Raw genomic sequence first — 16,797 nt, 5'->3', positions numbered from 1 at the left:
AAAAATCAATCCCATTATAAAGAGAAGGAATGATAACTATTTTTATGAGACTAAACTGCAGTAGTGGAAATACGTATTACAAGCTTTAGAATATCCACCGTGATTTTTTTCCCATTAGAAATTACTTAGTAACAGCTTAACAGAAAAAAAACATAGAGGAAAAAATTAGCAGAAATCTCTTCTACCTGTGTCAAGAACATCCGAGCAGTAACAGCAGAAAGAGGTGGATAAACCAGAATTGGTTTAGTCGTCTCCCCAACAGCATCACCAATAAGCTTCCCATTAGAAGAATAAGCAGCAATTGCAAAGACATATTTTTCATTGGTTTCTAAACCTTTCACTTCAAAAATGCTTTTACCATCAGCTGGTATCTGTTAATAAAAACACATTTCAAATTTATGTATGGAAAACTGAAGGAATGTGACTTTTTAAAAATCTAATTAAATAACCCTTATATGTAAAAAGTAAATAAAATAAAATAACACCTTTGTATTTACTGTTATGATTTAAACTGAAATTAGAAAAATTCACTGAAATAATAACATTAGAAGAAGGTTAAAAAAAAACGCTCAGTTGTCATTAAGGAGACTTTTGGTAAGATTTCCTGACATTTAGAGGTTTTTTAATTTGACATACCGCTTCTCCTGAGTTTGGGAGATGATTATTGTTCAGCCTAACTTTTCCATAGCTCCCTTCTGCTTTGCAGCCCAAAATGCAGTACCAGGAGACCTGCCGAGGAGAGAGATGAACCCATCATCTCTAGTCTGTTTAACAAGACATTCAGTTTCTTTTATCAAGATGTGGCACTTGCTCTGATGAGCACCGGGTGTTGCATGGAGGCACTGAATCACTACATTGTACACCTGAAACTAACATTACACTGTATATCGACTAACTAGAATTTAAATAAAAATTTAAAAAACAGAAAAGATGTGGCAAAAGAAATACTTTTCCAGGGCGCCTGGGTGGCTCAGTGGGTTAAGCCTCTGCCTTCCGCTCAGGTCATGATCCCAGGGTCCTGGCATTGAGTCATGCATCGGGCTCTCTGCTTGGCAGGGAGCCTGCTTCCTCCTCTCTCTCTCTGCCTGTCTCTTTGCCTGCTTGTGATCTCTCCCTGTCAAATAAATAAATAAAATCTTTAAAAAAAAAATACTTTTCCAAATACAAATACAATTATTCAAGTTTTAAAACACAGAATCTAACTAATGATGCACTATTGAATTTAAATAAAATAAATTTAAAAACATGGAATCTAACTTTATAAATACACTTAGATTTAATCTCACAAAAATGAAGACAAATATACAGCTCATTTACCTGTGACTACAAAAACAATTCTTCATTTTTTATTATTTTAGCTACCATTAACTGAGCAGTTTCTATGTGCTATGTGTTGGCGTGAAATTTATATAGACTTTCTAATATTTGCAATATCCCTATGAAATGAGATTATTGCGTTACAGGAAATGGAAACACAGAAATGTTCAATAACTTGCCCAAGATCAGATAGTAGCATGATATTTGATAATTCTTAACTATAGAAACCAAAAGCAAAATGCAAATTCTACAGGAACAATCAAACTTATAACTTAATTAAATGGTTAGAAATGGTTCTTCTGCCCAAGATGTCAAAATAATGGAGATTCCTCATTGGAATGAACTGTCTCACTGCAAGGGGAAAGGGAGCAAGTTGATACCTAGAGAATAACATTATAAAGGAGCCATACTGTCCTGAGGTTGGGGTTGAGTGGGTTGTCATCATTGTCTCATTCTCTTTTCCTGAGGCTCCACCTACCAACATCTCAACATCTAAATGATAAGGAAAACTGGAAAGGGAAAAAGTAATTGTCTCTAAGAAGCGACTACCTCTTATAGCTTAGCTCAGCTATTTCTTTCTCCAAGTCAACAGAAAAATCCTAATAGTGTCTTGTCTGCACAACTAGTTCTCAACCCTGACTGTGCAGAGTCACCTTTTAAAATACAGTTTTTACAGAACCAGCCATTTTTTAAAATTACATATACCCAAGCCTGACTAGTCTCAATGAATTAGAGTTTCTGGAACAGGTGTCCAAACCTTTGTGTCTATAAAGAAAATTGCTCAGGTAATTAAGGAGCACTTGACAAAGGTAGAACTCCAAGGACAGAGACACAGCACTGAAGGAACTCGAAAGCTGGAAGCCAAGAGGGGGGAAAAAATCAGATGAATTTCAGAAGAAATTTAAAAACTAACTTTCTATGCAAAAAGAGTAACATTTTACATAGAGGGGGGAAAAGGGCAGAAAGATTGTACTATATGACTTAAATTATTATTTTCTCTAAGTTAAGCTCCCTATATAAACCAGAATTTGAAGGGTAAAATTCTCTCTAAAAGCATTTTTAGAAGCAGGATTTATGCTTCTATTTTGTTCCACAAATGAAGACATCTTAGTTTGTGTAACTATAAGGAGCAATGTGTAATTAGAATCTACATAAGAGTAAAGACACCATGAACAAATCACTCCTAACTTTAGAAGTAAAAGTTTATTAATAACATCAGCATTTTCAACTATTAAAACAAATTTTAACAAAATAAATGCTTTAACAAGAGCTTCTGATAAAACAAAAGATGGCTGAACCCTCTAACCAGAAACTTATTTAAGCCCACAGCACCATCTAGTGCTGAGGAGCATGTAATAGACGGTAATAATTTCCTGAAGCACACAACTCTACTAATGAATAATATATATAAACTTCATATAATGTGCTAAGTGACAGGTCCTACAACTATAAGTCAGATATGGAATACTTGTATCTTCCTATTTCTAAGCATTATGAAATAAGATAAACTAATCACTAATTTGAAATTTTTTAAAGAAGGAAGGAAGGAGGGAGGGAGGGAAGAAATAAGAGAAGGAAGGGAGGAAGGAAGAAAAAAAGAAAGAAAGAAGGAAAGAAAGGAAGGAAGGAGATCTGGTAAATAAACCAAAACATTTGAATAAGAACAAAGAATTTGGTAAGGCATCCAGTCTTAGTTCCATACTGAGTTTCCAAAATCAACAAATTAGCATTCTTAACCAGATCCAAGCAAAACTATAGTTGAACTTTAAAAATGCCAGCAATTGCAATAATGCATTTATGAGAGCACAGTTTGGTATAAAATGAATGGGTATATTTCCCCAAATATAAAACATTATAAAGATGGTATTACTTCTTACTGATGTCCATATCCCATTATTCTGAAGCTCCTCAAAGAATGGAATCAAGCTTTGTGATTATTTTTTTATCTCAATCACCTCACACAGAGCTGGACAAATAAGAGATATTCAGTAATGTTCACAGGACAAAACTTATGGAAAAAAAATCTAATAATGTAATCACACTCTATAGCATCACTGTTTTAAGCAAACTTTACTACACATGTTTAATATAAGATATGTGGGGAGATCAACCAAAATGCCAGGAATATTATCTATTATCTTATCTAATTTTCACAGTTAACATATTTTACAAAAAAAACAATACCACCACCACCTCAAAAATCTATATTTAGATTTTCTAAAGTCATACTGACTTTAGTAAGTGGTGGAACTGGAATTTTAAAAAGCCTGTGCCCTTTTCATGATACCAAGTTGATAGAAGTTCAAGCAGAATATCCTAAAGACAAAGATAAAACTTTTTTATACTATATCAAAGAGCATGTTATTTTTCAACAAAAGGAGGAAATTTAATATTTAAAATATTAATCAGGCGGAACGCTTGTGAGGACACTAAATCTCAAGTTAGAGACACATTTAGGCCAAGTTCCAACACACTGGGGACGGAAAAAAAGAGTTCATTCTTCAATAAATACATAAAGATTAACAACTTATAATATGGTTGGAATTGTCATTTGTTTACATTAAAGGAATCTCCATTTACTTGGAAGAACTCTGGGAAGAACATCTAAATTCGCAATCTGCAAATTTCTTCATCTCCATCATTGGCTCTGAGAGTAACTTCTGTGCTCTTCAAATGCCTTATTCCAGTACCTCTGAGAACTTCTCTATCTTGAACACACTAGGATGTCAGCATAGGACTATGCCATGGTGACCAAACTATATAGTTGGATATAGGAATACAGGAAAGCTATATAGACCATAAAGGAAAATAGCACAAAGAAGGAAAGGTTGTGAAGAAACTAAGTATAATTAAGACATTACAACATTAATCCCAATGTTCAGTACTTATTAATAAGACTAATAAAGTCCTAAGAGCAAGAAAAATATCAATCATGATAATCATAAAAGTACTTATGTTGCTTTGCCTGAAATAAAGATCATAAAATGGGAAAAATACCTTAACATCTGAAATAAATGGAGCAGGTTTCAATGTCACAGAACAGTAAGTTCGGGATAGCAGGATAGGTGGAGGAGGAATTCTGCTTTTCTTTCTTTTCGAACTCTCCACATAGTTTTGATATGAATATAGGGTATTTTGTTCTGCTTCAGTCTTCTCAATTAAAGAATATGCTTCCTATAATAAAGTGTGAACACAGAAAAATACATTTCAGGATCTGAACTGCATTTATATTTGTAGAATTCTGGTAATGTTAAACAACATTATCTTGCTATATGTAACCTTCTGAGCCTCAGTGTTACACATACTGCAAGTGTCAAATGATTTTATAAAAGTAAAAAATAGCTACTAAATAAGACTAAGTAAAAAACAGCTATAAATTAAATAAGGTAATGGTAATACACCTAGGTATTACACCTAATATGTTCATCATCATTATAATATATTAATATTAGATATTTCATTTTCATATCAAACCCTCTGAATATTTACCATCATATTTCACTGTCCTTAAAAAATTCATAGCATGATCATCTATATTTATACTAAAGAACTGGACACCTACCCTTAATGCAACTTGAAATGTGACTCTCAAGTAATAAGACTACTGGTATATGTGATTTATGAAATGAATATTATTGAAAGTTTCTTATTATCAGCAACTAGAAATAGAAACACTTATTCTGTAAACCTGAAAGAAGGGCAATCTACATTTTAAAAAGTAACATACTGAAGGACAAAACACAAAACAAAAAACATAAAAGTCAGAAGATCTGAATACTACCAAAGAAAGTCAAATATATCAGAAATAATAATGCATGTAAATGGGTTAAACTTGTCTTTTAAATTAAAAGGAAAAGACTCTTAATTAATTGAGCTCCACAGCAGAAATCCATATAAAGATTAAAATTAAATGGTAATAGAGAAAAAATAGCCTTTCCAAGAGATGATACTAAAACAATTAGATGTCCACATGCAAAAGTAATAAAGTTGTACCTTTACCTCACACTACATACAAATATTAACTAAAAATGAATTACAGACCTAAATGTAAGCGCTAAAATTATAAAATTTTTAAAAGGAAACATACAAGTAAATTTTCATAACTTTGGGTTAGGCAATGGTTTCTTAGCTATAACACCAGAAGGAAACATACATGCATACACATACAAGTAGATAAACTGAACTTCATCAAAATTAATATTTCAAACGATACCATCAAAAAAGAAAGACAACCAATAGAATGAGAGAAAATATCTGCAAATCATGTATCTGATAAGGGACTTGTATTCAAAATATATAAAGAACTGTTACAAGTCAATAATAAAGACAAATAACCTCATTAAAAAGGACAAAAGATTTGAAAAGATATTTCTCCAAAGGAGATATATAAATAGCCAATAAGTACAAAAAAGATGCATAGCATCATTGACCATTTAGGGATGAAAATACAAAATCAGCAAGCTAATTCAAGAAGCAGAAAACATAAATGCAGGATAATGACAAAATAAACTGAGAAAGATACCAAAAATTTCTTCCCACAACATCAGAACTAACTGATCTCATTTTTTAAAAATTTCAAGTCTTGGGGCGCCTGGGTGGCTCAGTGGATTAAAGCCTCTGCCTTGGGCTCAGGTCATGATTCCAGGGTGCTGGGATCGAGCCCCGCATCGGGCTCTCTGCTCAGCCAGAGGCCCGCTTCCTCCTCTCTCTCTGCCTGCCTCTCTGCCTGCTTGTGATCTCTGTCTGTCAAATAAATTAATAAAATCTTTAAAAAAAAAAATTTCAAGTCTTAAAAACCTGATAATTCCTATGCCATTTAAAAATTTCCTAACTATGAAGAAAGAGAACTTCTCAAAAATATTACAAATTATTGTAAGAAACTTGAAAAATGCACATAAAAACATAGAGTACTCTTATTACAAATATAAATAGAAACATTCTAAATAAAATACTAATACATTAAATCTAGCAATATATTAAAGGAATAACATACTGTAATTATATTCTCTCTCTCCCAAGAATGCATGGATAATTTAGTATTACGAAGTCAATAAATACGATTTAATTTTTCAATAAATCAAATAAGGAAAAATATGATTACAATTTCAATTGAACTTAATCTTTAACAGTCATTACCAATTTTTTTTTAAAAAGAAGTAAAAACAAAAGTCAAAGAAATCTTAAGGCAAATGAAAATGGGAATACAACATACCAAACTCTATGGGATACAGCAAAAGCAATCCTAAGAAGGAAGTTTATAGTGCAAATGCTTACATTAAGAAAAAAGATAGATCTAGGGTGACTGGGTGGCACAGTCAGTTAAGTGTCCAATTCTTGGTTTCTGCTCAGGTTGCAAGATTGAGCCCTTCCTCAAGCTCTGTGCTCAGCATGAAGTCTGCTTAAGATTCTCTCCCTCTGCTCTGCCCCTCCCCCTGCTCGCTCTCTCTCTTTCAAATAAAAATAAATATTTTTTAAAGAAATATCTGAAATAAACAATCTAACTTTACGCTGTAAAGGAACTAGAAAAAGAACAAAAAACTAAGCCCAAAATTAGTAGAAGGAAGGAAATAACACAAATAAGAAGGTAAATAAATGAAATAGAGACCAGAAAGATAATAGAAAGGGTCAACTAAAATAAGAGCTGGGTTTTTGAAAAGATAACTGACAAATTTGTAGCTAGACTAAGAGAAAAAGAGAAGAGACTCAGATTAATAAAATCAGAAATGAAAGAGGAGACCTTACAACTGATACCACTGAAATACAAGGTATCAGAAGAGACTACTATGAACATTATACACTAACAAATTGGATAATGTAGAAGAAATTGATAAATAACTAGATACATACAATTTACCAAAACTGAATCATGGAGAAATAGCAAATATGAACAAGCTAATAACAAGTAAGGAGATGAATCAGTAATCAAAAAACCTCCCAACAGAGCACCTGGGTGGCTCAGTGGGTTAAGCCTCTACCTTTGGCTCAGATCATGATCTCAGGGTCAGGGGATCAAGTCCTGAATTGGGTTCCCTGCTCAGCAGGGAGCCTACTTCCCCTGCTCTCTGCCTGCCTCGCTGCCTACTTGTGATCTCTCTCTCTCTCTCTGTCAAATAAATAAATAAAATATTAATTTAAAAAAACCTCCCAATAAAGATAAGACCAGAATCAGACGATTTCACTGGCGAATTCTAACAAAAATTTAAAACATTCATGCCAATCACTCTCAAACTCTTCTAAAAAAAAATTAGAGAGAAAGGGACACTTCCAAATTGACTTAAGGGGCCAGCATGACCCTGATACCAAAGCCAGGCAAGACACTACAAGAAAAGAAAACTCAATATCCTTGATGAATACAGATGCAAAAATTGTCAACAAAATTAGAGCAAACCACATGCAAAAGTACATTAAAAAAAATCACACATCATGATGAAGCAGGATTATTCTGGGATGCAAGGATGGCTCAAAATAAATGTGATACAAATTAATAAATGTGATACACCACATTCCCAAAATGAAGGATAAAAATAATATGATCATTTCAATAGATTCAGAAAAAGAATAAAATTCAACATCCTTTTATAATTAAAAAAAAAAAAAGACTCCACAAACTGGATATAGAAGGAACATACCTCAAAATAACAAAGGTCTTATATGACAAACCTAATGCTACATCATACTCAATGATAAAGGTTAAAAGCATTCCCACTAAGATCAGGAATAAGACAAGAGTGCCCACTCTTAGCACTCTTATTCAACATGGTACCAGACATCTTAGCCAAAGCAATCAGAAAAAGGTATACAAATAAAAAAGAAAGAAGAAAATTGTCTCTGTTTACAGATGACATGATCGTATATACAGAAAACTGTAAAGATTCCACCAAAACACTGTCAGAACCAATAAACAAATTCAAAAAATTTGCAGGATCCAAAATCAATATATAAAAATCAGTTGTATTTCTATACACTAACAACAAACAAGCCCCCCAAAATTAAGAAAATAATCCTATTTGTAATAGTATCAAAAATAAGAAAACAGGTATAAATTTAACCAAGGAGGTAATCTGTGCACTGAAAACTATAAAACATTTATGAAAAAAAAATTTGAAGAAGACAAAAATAAATGGAAAAATACCCATATTCATGGATAGAATTAATATTGTTGAAATATCCCTACAACCCAAAATGGACCTACAAATTCAATGCAAGCTCTATGAAAATTTTGATAGCATTTTTCACATAAATAGAAAAAGCAATCCTAAAATTTGTACAGAATGATAAAAGATCCAAATATCTAAAACAGACTTGAACAAGAAGAGCAACACTGGAGACATCACTTCATGATCTCAAACAAAGCTATAGTAATCAAGTAGTATGGGAAAAGAAAGGAAGGAAAGAAGGAAGAAAGAAAAAGAAAAGAAGACTGAAGGGGGAGGGAAAGAGGGAGGGTGGAAAGAAGGAAAGAAAGGGGAAGAAAAGAAGGAAATAAAGACCAATGGAATAGAACAGAGAGCCCAGAAATATGGTCAACTAATATTTGACAAAGTCACCAAGAATATACAATGAGGACACAATAGTCTCTTCAATAAATGGTGTTGAGAAAAGTGGATATCCATATTCAAAAGAATGAAATCAGACCCTTATCTTACTGTACATAAAAATTAACTCAAAATGCCTTAGAGACTTAAACATAAGACCTGAAACCATAAAACTCAGGAAAAAAAGCATAAAGGAAAACTCCTTAATATTGGTTTGGGTGATGATTTTTTGGATCTTACAGCAGAAGTACAGGCAACAAAAACAAAAATAAATAAGCTAAAAACTTCTGCACAGCATAGGAAGCAACCAACAAATTGAAAAGGCAACCTATGGAATTGGAGAAAATATCTGTAAACCATACTTTCAATAAAAGCTTGATATCCAAAATATATAAGTAAATCTTAATTCAATAGCAAACTATCCAATGATTTAAATATGGGCAAAAAACCTAAATAAAAATTTTTCTTTAAAAAAAAAAGATTCAAATGGCCAACAGGTACATGAAAAGATGGTCAATATCACTAATCATCAAGGAAATGCAAATCAAAACCACCATAAGATATCACATGACACCTGTGAGGATGCTATTATCAAAAAAACAAATGATAACAAATGTTGGTGAGGATGTAGAGAAAAGAGAATACTTGTACAATGTTAGTAAGGATGTGAACTGGTATAACAATATGATAAACAGTACAGAGTTTCCTCAAAAAATTAAAAATAGAACTACCATATGATCCAGCAATCCCACTTCTGGGTATTTATCCAAAGGAAATGAAATCATTATCTCAAAGAGATATTTGCTCTCCTATGTTCATTGCAGCATTATTCACAATAGCCAAGATACGAAAACAATCTGTCTACTGGTAGATGAATAAATAATGTGTCACATATATACAATGGAATGTTATTCAGCCTTAGAAAAGAAGGAAACCCTGCCATCTAAGGAAACCCTTAGAAAAGAAGGAAACAACATGTATGACCTTGAAGACATTATGCTAAGTGAAATGAGCCAGAAAGAGAAAGAGAAATACTGTATGGTATCATGTATATGTGTAATCTGAAAAAAAATAAAAGTAAAATTCATAGAAAGAGAAAGTAGAATGATGATTGCCAAGGGCAAGCAGTTGGGAAGGGGAATTGGGAGATCTGTACAAACTTCCAGTTATAAAGTTCTAAAGATCTATTGTACAGTATGGTGACTATACTTAATAATAGCATACTTGAAATTTCCTAAGAAACAGATCTTAAGTGTTCTCACTTAAAAAAAAAAAAAGCAGCTTGGAGGAGCAAGATGGCAGAGGAGTAGGAAACTGAAATATCATTAGGTCCCAGGAGTTCAGCTAGATAGTTATCAAACCATTCTGAACACCTACAAACTAAACAGAAGAGAAGAAGAGCAGTAATTCTAGGAACAGAAAATCAACCACTTTCCAGAAGGTAGAACATGTGAAGAAGTAAATCCATAGCGATGGGAAGATAGACGGCGCGCGGGGGGGAGGGGGTGGGGGGGTGGGGAGGGGGGAATGACTGGCTCCCAGCAAGTGAGAGAGCAACGGAGCACAAAATTAGAACTTTTAGAAGTCTGTTCCTCTGAGGGACGTCACTCCAGACGCTAAGCAGCGGTGGAGCCCTCATGGCGACTGTGTGGTCTCAGTACCCGCAGAGTCACAAAAAGACCAGGAGTGCCTGAGTGTGACAGAGCTCCCAGGTATCAGAGCAGAGAAGCTGGCTACAGAGACGGAGCTGAGCAGTTGGCTGTCAGCTAGGGATTACCTTAAACTATGATCCAAGCACAGTCGGGCCACTGCTCTTCAAGCAGAGACCCCACAAGTGGCAGATGTAGAGAGACCCCCTCCCTCCTCCAGGAGGAGTGGCGCAGGAGTGCACAGCAGGAATCAGCTGGGTTTGGAGACTCCAAAAGGGGCCGTAGGCCAGAGATAGAAATGCTTGGTCACAGGCTCGGTGAGCTCAGAGTGTGGTGGGAGATCAGAGAGAGAGAAGAGATTGATTGTGTTTCTCTGAGGGCGCGCTGAGGAGTAGGACCCTGAGCGCTCAGCTCCTATGGGGCCAGAGATGGGGAGGCCGCCATTTTCATTCCTGTCCTCCAAAGCTGTACAGAAAGTGTTCAGGGAACAAAAGCTCCCGAGAGCGAACCCAAGCAGATAACTTAGCCTGGACCCTGACAAGGGTGGTGCAATTCCACCTTGCACAAAGACATTTGAGAATCACTGCAACAAGCCCCCACCCCAGAAGATCAGCGAGAACATCCAGCCAAGACCAAGTTCATCAATCAGTGAAACTATGGACCTCCAGAACTAGGGAAAAGCAACACATAGAATTCTGGCTTTTTTCTCATGATCCTTTAGTCTTTCAAAGTTAAATTTTTTAAATTTAATTTTTTTCTTATTCTATTTTTTAATTGTTCCTCTTTCTTATTTTAACATTTTTTAATTATTTTATCTTATCAATACCTGTTTTTAAATCTTTTTAAATTTTCATTGTTATATTTTATCTCTTCATTGTATTTAACCCTATTTTTTGTATACATACAAAATTTGGGGATACAATTTCTTCTTTTTTTTTTTTTCCTTAAAATTTTGGGATACAATTTCTTCTAATAGATTATAAAGTATACCCTAAATCTAATGCATGGCTTTGTTCTACTCTCCAGCCCGATCACATTCTTTCCTCTTTTTCTTTTTTCAACCAACTTCTTATCAATCTCTGCTTTAGAATCTTTTTAAATTTTCATCTTTACAGTCATATCCCTTCCCTTCAATGTGTTTACCCTTATTTTTGTATATATATAAGTTTTTCTTTCTTTAAAATTTTGGGAGGTCGTTTCTTCTAACAGGGTGGTGGCTGTACCGAAAATCAAGCGTGTGGTTCTCTTCTATTTGCCAGCCTAATATATATATATATATAGGTTTTTTTTGCTTCCCCCCCCCATACTCCCCCCCGCCCCCCAGTTTCGGGTCTCTTCTGATTTGGTTAGTGCATATTTTTCTGGGGTTGTTGCTACCCTTTTAGTATTTTGTTCTCTCATTCATTTATTCATATCTGGATAGAATGACAAAGCAGAAAAACTCACCACAAAAAAAGAACAAGAGGCAGTACCAACATCTAGGGTCCTAATCAATACAGACATCAGTAATATGTCAGAACTAGAGTTCAGAATGACGATAATCAAGGTGCTAGCTGGGCTTGAAAAAAGCATGGATGATATAGAGAAACCCTTTCTGGAGAAATAAAATCCCTTTCTGGAGAAATAAAAGAACTAAAAATAACCAAGTTGAAATCAAAAAAGCTATTAATGAGGTCCAATAAAAAAATGGAGGCTCTTACTGCTAGGATAAGAGAGAATTAGTGATACAGACGACCAACTGATGGAGAATAAAGAAGCTGAGCAAAAGAGAGACAAACAACTATTAGACCATGAAGGGAGAATTTGAGAGGTAAGTGCTACCATAAGATGAAACAATATTAGAATAATTGGGATCCCAGAAGAAGAAAAAAGAGAGAGGGGAGCAGAAGATATATTGGAGGGAATTACTGTAAAGAATTTCCCTAATATGGCAAAGGGATCAAGCATCAAAATCCAGGAGGCACAAAGAACCCTCATCAAAATCAATAAGAATAGGTCCACATCCTGTCATCTAATAGTAAAACTTACAAGTCTTAATGACAAAGAGAAAACCCTGAAAGTAGCCCGGGACAAGAGAACTGTAACATACAAGGGTAGAAGTATTAGATTGGCAGCAGACCTATCCACAGAGACCTGGCAGGCCAGAAAGGACTGGCATGATATATTCAGAGCACTAAACGAGAAAAACATGCAGCCAAGAATACTATATCCAGCTAGGCTATCATTGAAAATAGAAGGAGAGATAAAAAGCTTCCAGGACAAACAAACACTAAAAGAATTTACAAACACCAAACCAGCCCTACAGGAAATATTGAAAGGGGTCCTCTAAGCAAAGGGAGAGCCTAAAAGTAGTCGATCAGAAAGGAACAGAGACAATATACAGTAATAGACACCTTACAGGCAATACAATGGCACAAAATTCATATCTTTCAATAGTTACCCTGAATGTAAATGGGCAAAATGCCCCAATCAAAAGACACAATGTATCAGAATGGATTAAAAAAAAAAAACTCCACCGATACGCTGTCTACAAGTAATTCATTTTAGACCCAAAGACACCTCCAGATTTAAAGTGAGGGGTTGGAAAACAATGTACCATGCCAATGGACATCAGAAGAAAGCTGGGGTGGCAATCCTTATATCAGATCAATTAGATTTTAAGCCAAAGACTATAATAAGAGATGAGGAAGGACACTATATCATACCCAAAGGGTCTGTCCAACAAGAAGAACTAACTATTTTAAATATCTATGCCCCTAACATGGGAGCAGCCAACTATATAAAACAATTAATAACAAAATCAAAGAAACACATCAACAATAATACAATAATAGTAGGGGACTTTAACACTCCCCTCGCTGAAATGGGCAGATCATCTAAGCAAAAGATCAACAAGGAAATATAGGCCTTAAATGACACACTGGACCAGATGGACATCACAGATATATTCAGAACATTCCATCCCAAACCAACAGAATACACATGCTTCTCTACTGCACCTGGAACATTTTCCAGAATAGATCACATCCTGGGTCACAAATCAGGTCTCAACCAGTACCAAAAGATTGGGATCACTCCCTGCATATTTTCCGACCACAATGCTCTGAAACTAGAACTCACACAAGAGGAAAGGTGGAAAGAACTCAAATACATGGAGGCTAAAGAGCATCCTACTAAAGAATGAATGGGTCAACCAGCAAATTAAAGAAGAATTGAAAAAATTCATGGAGACAAATGATAATGAAAACACAACTGTTCAAAATCTGTGGGATACAGCAAAGGCAGTCCTGAGAGGAATATATATAGCGGTACAAGCCTTTTTTAAGAAACGAGAAAGGTCTCAAATACACAACCTAACCCTACACCTAAAGGAGCTAAAGAAAGAACAGCAAAGAAAGGCTAAACCCAGGAGGAGAAAAAATAATAAAGATCAGAGCAGAAATCAGTGAAACAGAAACCAAAAGAACAGTAGAAGAAATCAACGAAACTAGGAGCTGGTTCTTTGAAAGAATTAAGAAGATTGATAAACCCCTGGCCAGACTTATGAAAAAAGAAAAGAGAAAGGACCCAAATTAATAAAATCATGAATGAAAGAGATCACAACCAACACCAACAAAATCAAATCATCATAAGAACATATTATAAGCAACTACACACCAGCAAATTTGACAATCTGGGAACAGTGGATGCATTCCTAGAGACACATAAACTACCAAAACTGAACCAGAAAGAAATAGAAAACTGAACAGACCCATAACCAGTAAGGAGATTGAAGCAGTCATCAAAATATCTCCCAACAAACAAGAGCCCAGGGCCAAATGGCTTCCCAGAGGAATTCTACCAAACATTTAAAGAAGAATTAATACTTATTCTTCTGAAACTGTTCCAAAAAAAAATAGAAATGGAAGAACTTCCAAACTCATTTTATGAGGCCAGCATTACCTTGATCCCAAAACCAGACAAAGACTCCATCAAAAAGGAGAATTACAGACCAATATCCTTGATGAACACAGATGCAAATATTCTCACCAAAATACTAGCCAATAGGATCCAACAGTACATTAAAAGGATTATTCATCACGACCAAGTGGGATTTATTCCAGGGCTGCAAGGTTGGTTCAACATCCACAAACCAATCAATGTGATAGAATACATTAATAAAAGAAAGAACAAAAACAATACGATACTCTCAATAGATGATAAAAAGCATTTGACAAACTACAGCATTCTTTCACAATCAAAACCCTTCAAAGTGTAGGGATAGAGGGTACATAACTCAATATCATCAAAGCCACCCACCGCAAATATTATTCTCAATGAGGAAAAAACTGAGAGCTTTTTCCCTAAGGTCATGAACATGGCAGGGATGTCCACTATCACCACTGCTGTGCAACATAGTACTAGAAGTCCTAGTCTCAGCAATCAGACAACAAAAAGAAATAAAAGACATCCGAATCAGCAAAGAAGTCAAACTCTCACTCTTTGCAGATGATAGGATACTTTATGTGGAAAACCCAGAAGTCTCCACTCCAGAACTGCTAGAACTCATACAGGAATTCAGTAAAGTATTAGGATATAAAAATCAATGCACAGAAATCAGTTGCATTTCTATACACCAACAGCAAGTCAGAAGAAAGAGAAATTAAGGAGTCGATCCCATTTACAACTGCACCAAAACCCTAAGATACCTAGGAATGAACCTAACCAAAGAGGCAAAGAATCTGTACTCAGAAAACTGTAGAGTACTCATGAAAGAAATTGAGGAAGGCACAAAGAAATGGAAAAACGTTCTATGCTTATGGATTGGAAGAACAAATATTTTAAAAAGGTCTATGTTACCTAAAGCAATCTACACATTTAATCCAATCCCTATTAAAACACCATCAATTTTTTTCAAAGAAATGGAACAAATAATCCTAAAATTTATATGGAAACAGAAAAGACCCTGCATAGCCAGAGCAATGTTGAAAAAGAAAACCAAAGCTGACAGCATCACAATTCCAGACTTCAAGCTCTATTACAAAGCTGTCATCATCAAGACAGTATGGTACTGGCACAAAAACAGATACATAGATCAACGGAACAGAAAAGAGAATCCAGAAATGGACCCTCAACTCTATGGTCAACTAATCTTCAACAAAGCAGGAAAGAATATCCAATGGAAAAAAGACCACCTCTTCAACAAGTGGTGTTGGGAAAATTGGACAGCCACATGCAGTAGAATGAAACTGGACCATTTCCTTACACCACACACAAAAATAGACTCAAAATGGATGAAGGACCTCAATGTGAGAAAGGAATCCATCCAAATCCTTGAGGAGAACACAGGTAACAACTTCTTTGACCTCAGCAATAGCAACTCCTTCCTAGAAACATCGCCAAAGGCAAGGGAAGCAAGGCCAAAAATTGGGACTTCATTAGATCAAAAGCTTTTGCACAGCAAAGGAAACAAGTCAATATAACCAAAAGACAACTGACAGAATGGGAGGAGATACTCGCAAATGACATATCAGATAAAGGGCTAGTGTCCAAAATCTATAAAGAACTTAGCAAACTCAACACCCAAAGAATAATCCAATCAAGAAATGGGCAGAAGACATGAACAGATATTTCTGCAAAGAAGACATCCAGATGGCCAACAGACACATGAAAAGGTGCTCAACATCACTCAGCATCAGGGAAATACAAATCAAAGCCACAATGAGATATCACCTCACACAAGTCAGAATGACTAAAATTAACAAGTAAGGAAATGACAGATGTTGACAAGGATGCAGAGAAAGCGGAACTCTCCTACACTGTTGGTAGGAATGCAAGCTGGTGTAGCCACTCTGGAAAACAGTATGGAGGTTCCTCAAAAAGTTGAAAATAGAGCTACCCTACCAGCAATCGCACTATTGGGTATTTACCCTAAAGATACAAATGTGGTGATCCGAAGGGGCACGTGCACCTGAATGTTTATAGCAGCAATGTCCACAATAGCCAAACTATGGAAAGAACCTAGATGTCTATCAAGAGATGAATGGCTAAAGAAGATGTGGTATATATATACAATGGAATACAATGTAGCCATCAAAAGAAATGAAATCTTGCCATTTGCAACAATGTGGATGGAACTAGAGATTATTATGCTGATTGAAATAAGTCAATCAGAGAAAGACAATTATCATATGATCTTTCTGATATGAGGAATTTGAGAGGCAGGGCAGGGGGGCGTGGGGGGTAGGGAGGAAAAACATGAAACAAGATGGGATTGGGAGGGAGACAAACCATAAGAGACTCTTAATCTCATGAAA

General features: G+C 35.2%; 1 protein-coding gene across 2 annotated transcripts in view; it reads right to left on the bottom strand.

Annotated features, from left to right (window-relative positions):
* Positions 1-16,797, bottom strand: part of CFAP54 (cilia and flagella associated protein 54) — a 317,324-nt gene that overhangs the window by 209,717 nt on the left and 90,810 nt on the right. For both annotated transcript variants that reach the window (XM_032874281.1, XM_032874282.1), the window contains exons 20-22: positions 4,315-4,491; positions 637-729; positions 186-371 (exon numbers count right to left, since the gene is read on the bottom strand). In XM_032874281.1, coding sequence (XP_032730172.1) covers positions 186-371; positions 637-729; positions 4,315-4,491 — 456 coding nt within the window. The remainder of the gene's footprint in view (positions 1-185; positions 372-636; positions 730-4,314; positions 4,492-16,797) is intronic.

Source organism: Lontra canadensis, unplaced genomic scaffold (genome assembly GCF_010015895.1).
Source record: "Lontra canadensis isolate GAN:19392208 unplaced genomic scaffold, GSC_riverotter_1.0 scaffold52, whole genome shotgun sequence".
NCBI lineage: Eukaryota > Metazoa > Chordata > Mammalia > Carnivora > Mustelidae > Lontra > Lontra canadensis.
This window is presented reverse-complemented; position numbering and strand designations above follow the sequence as displayed.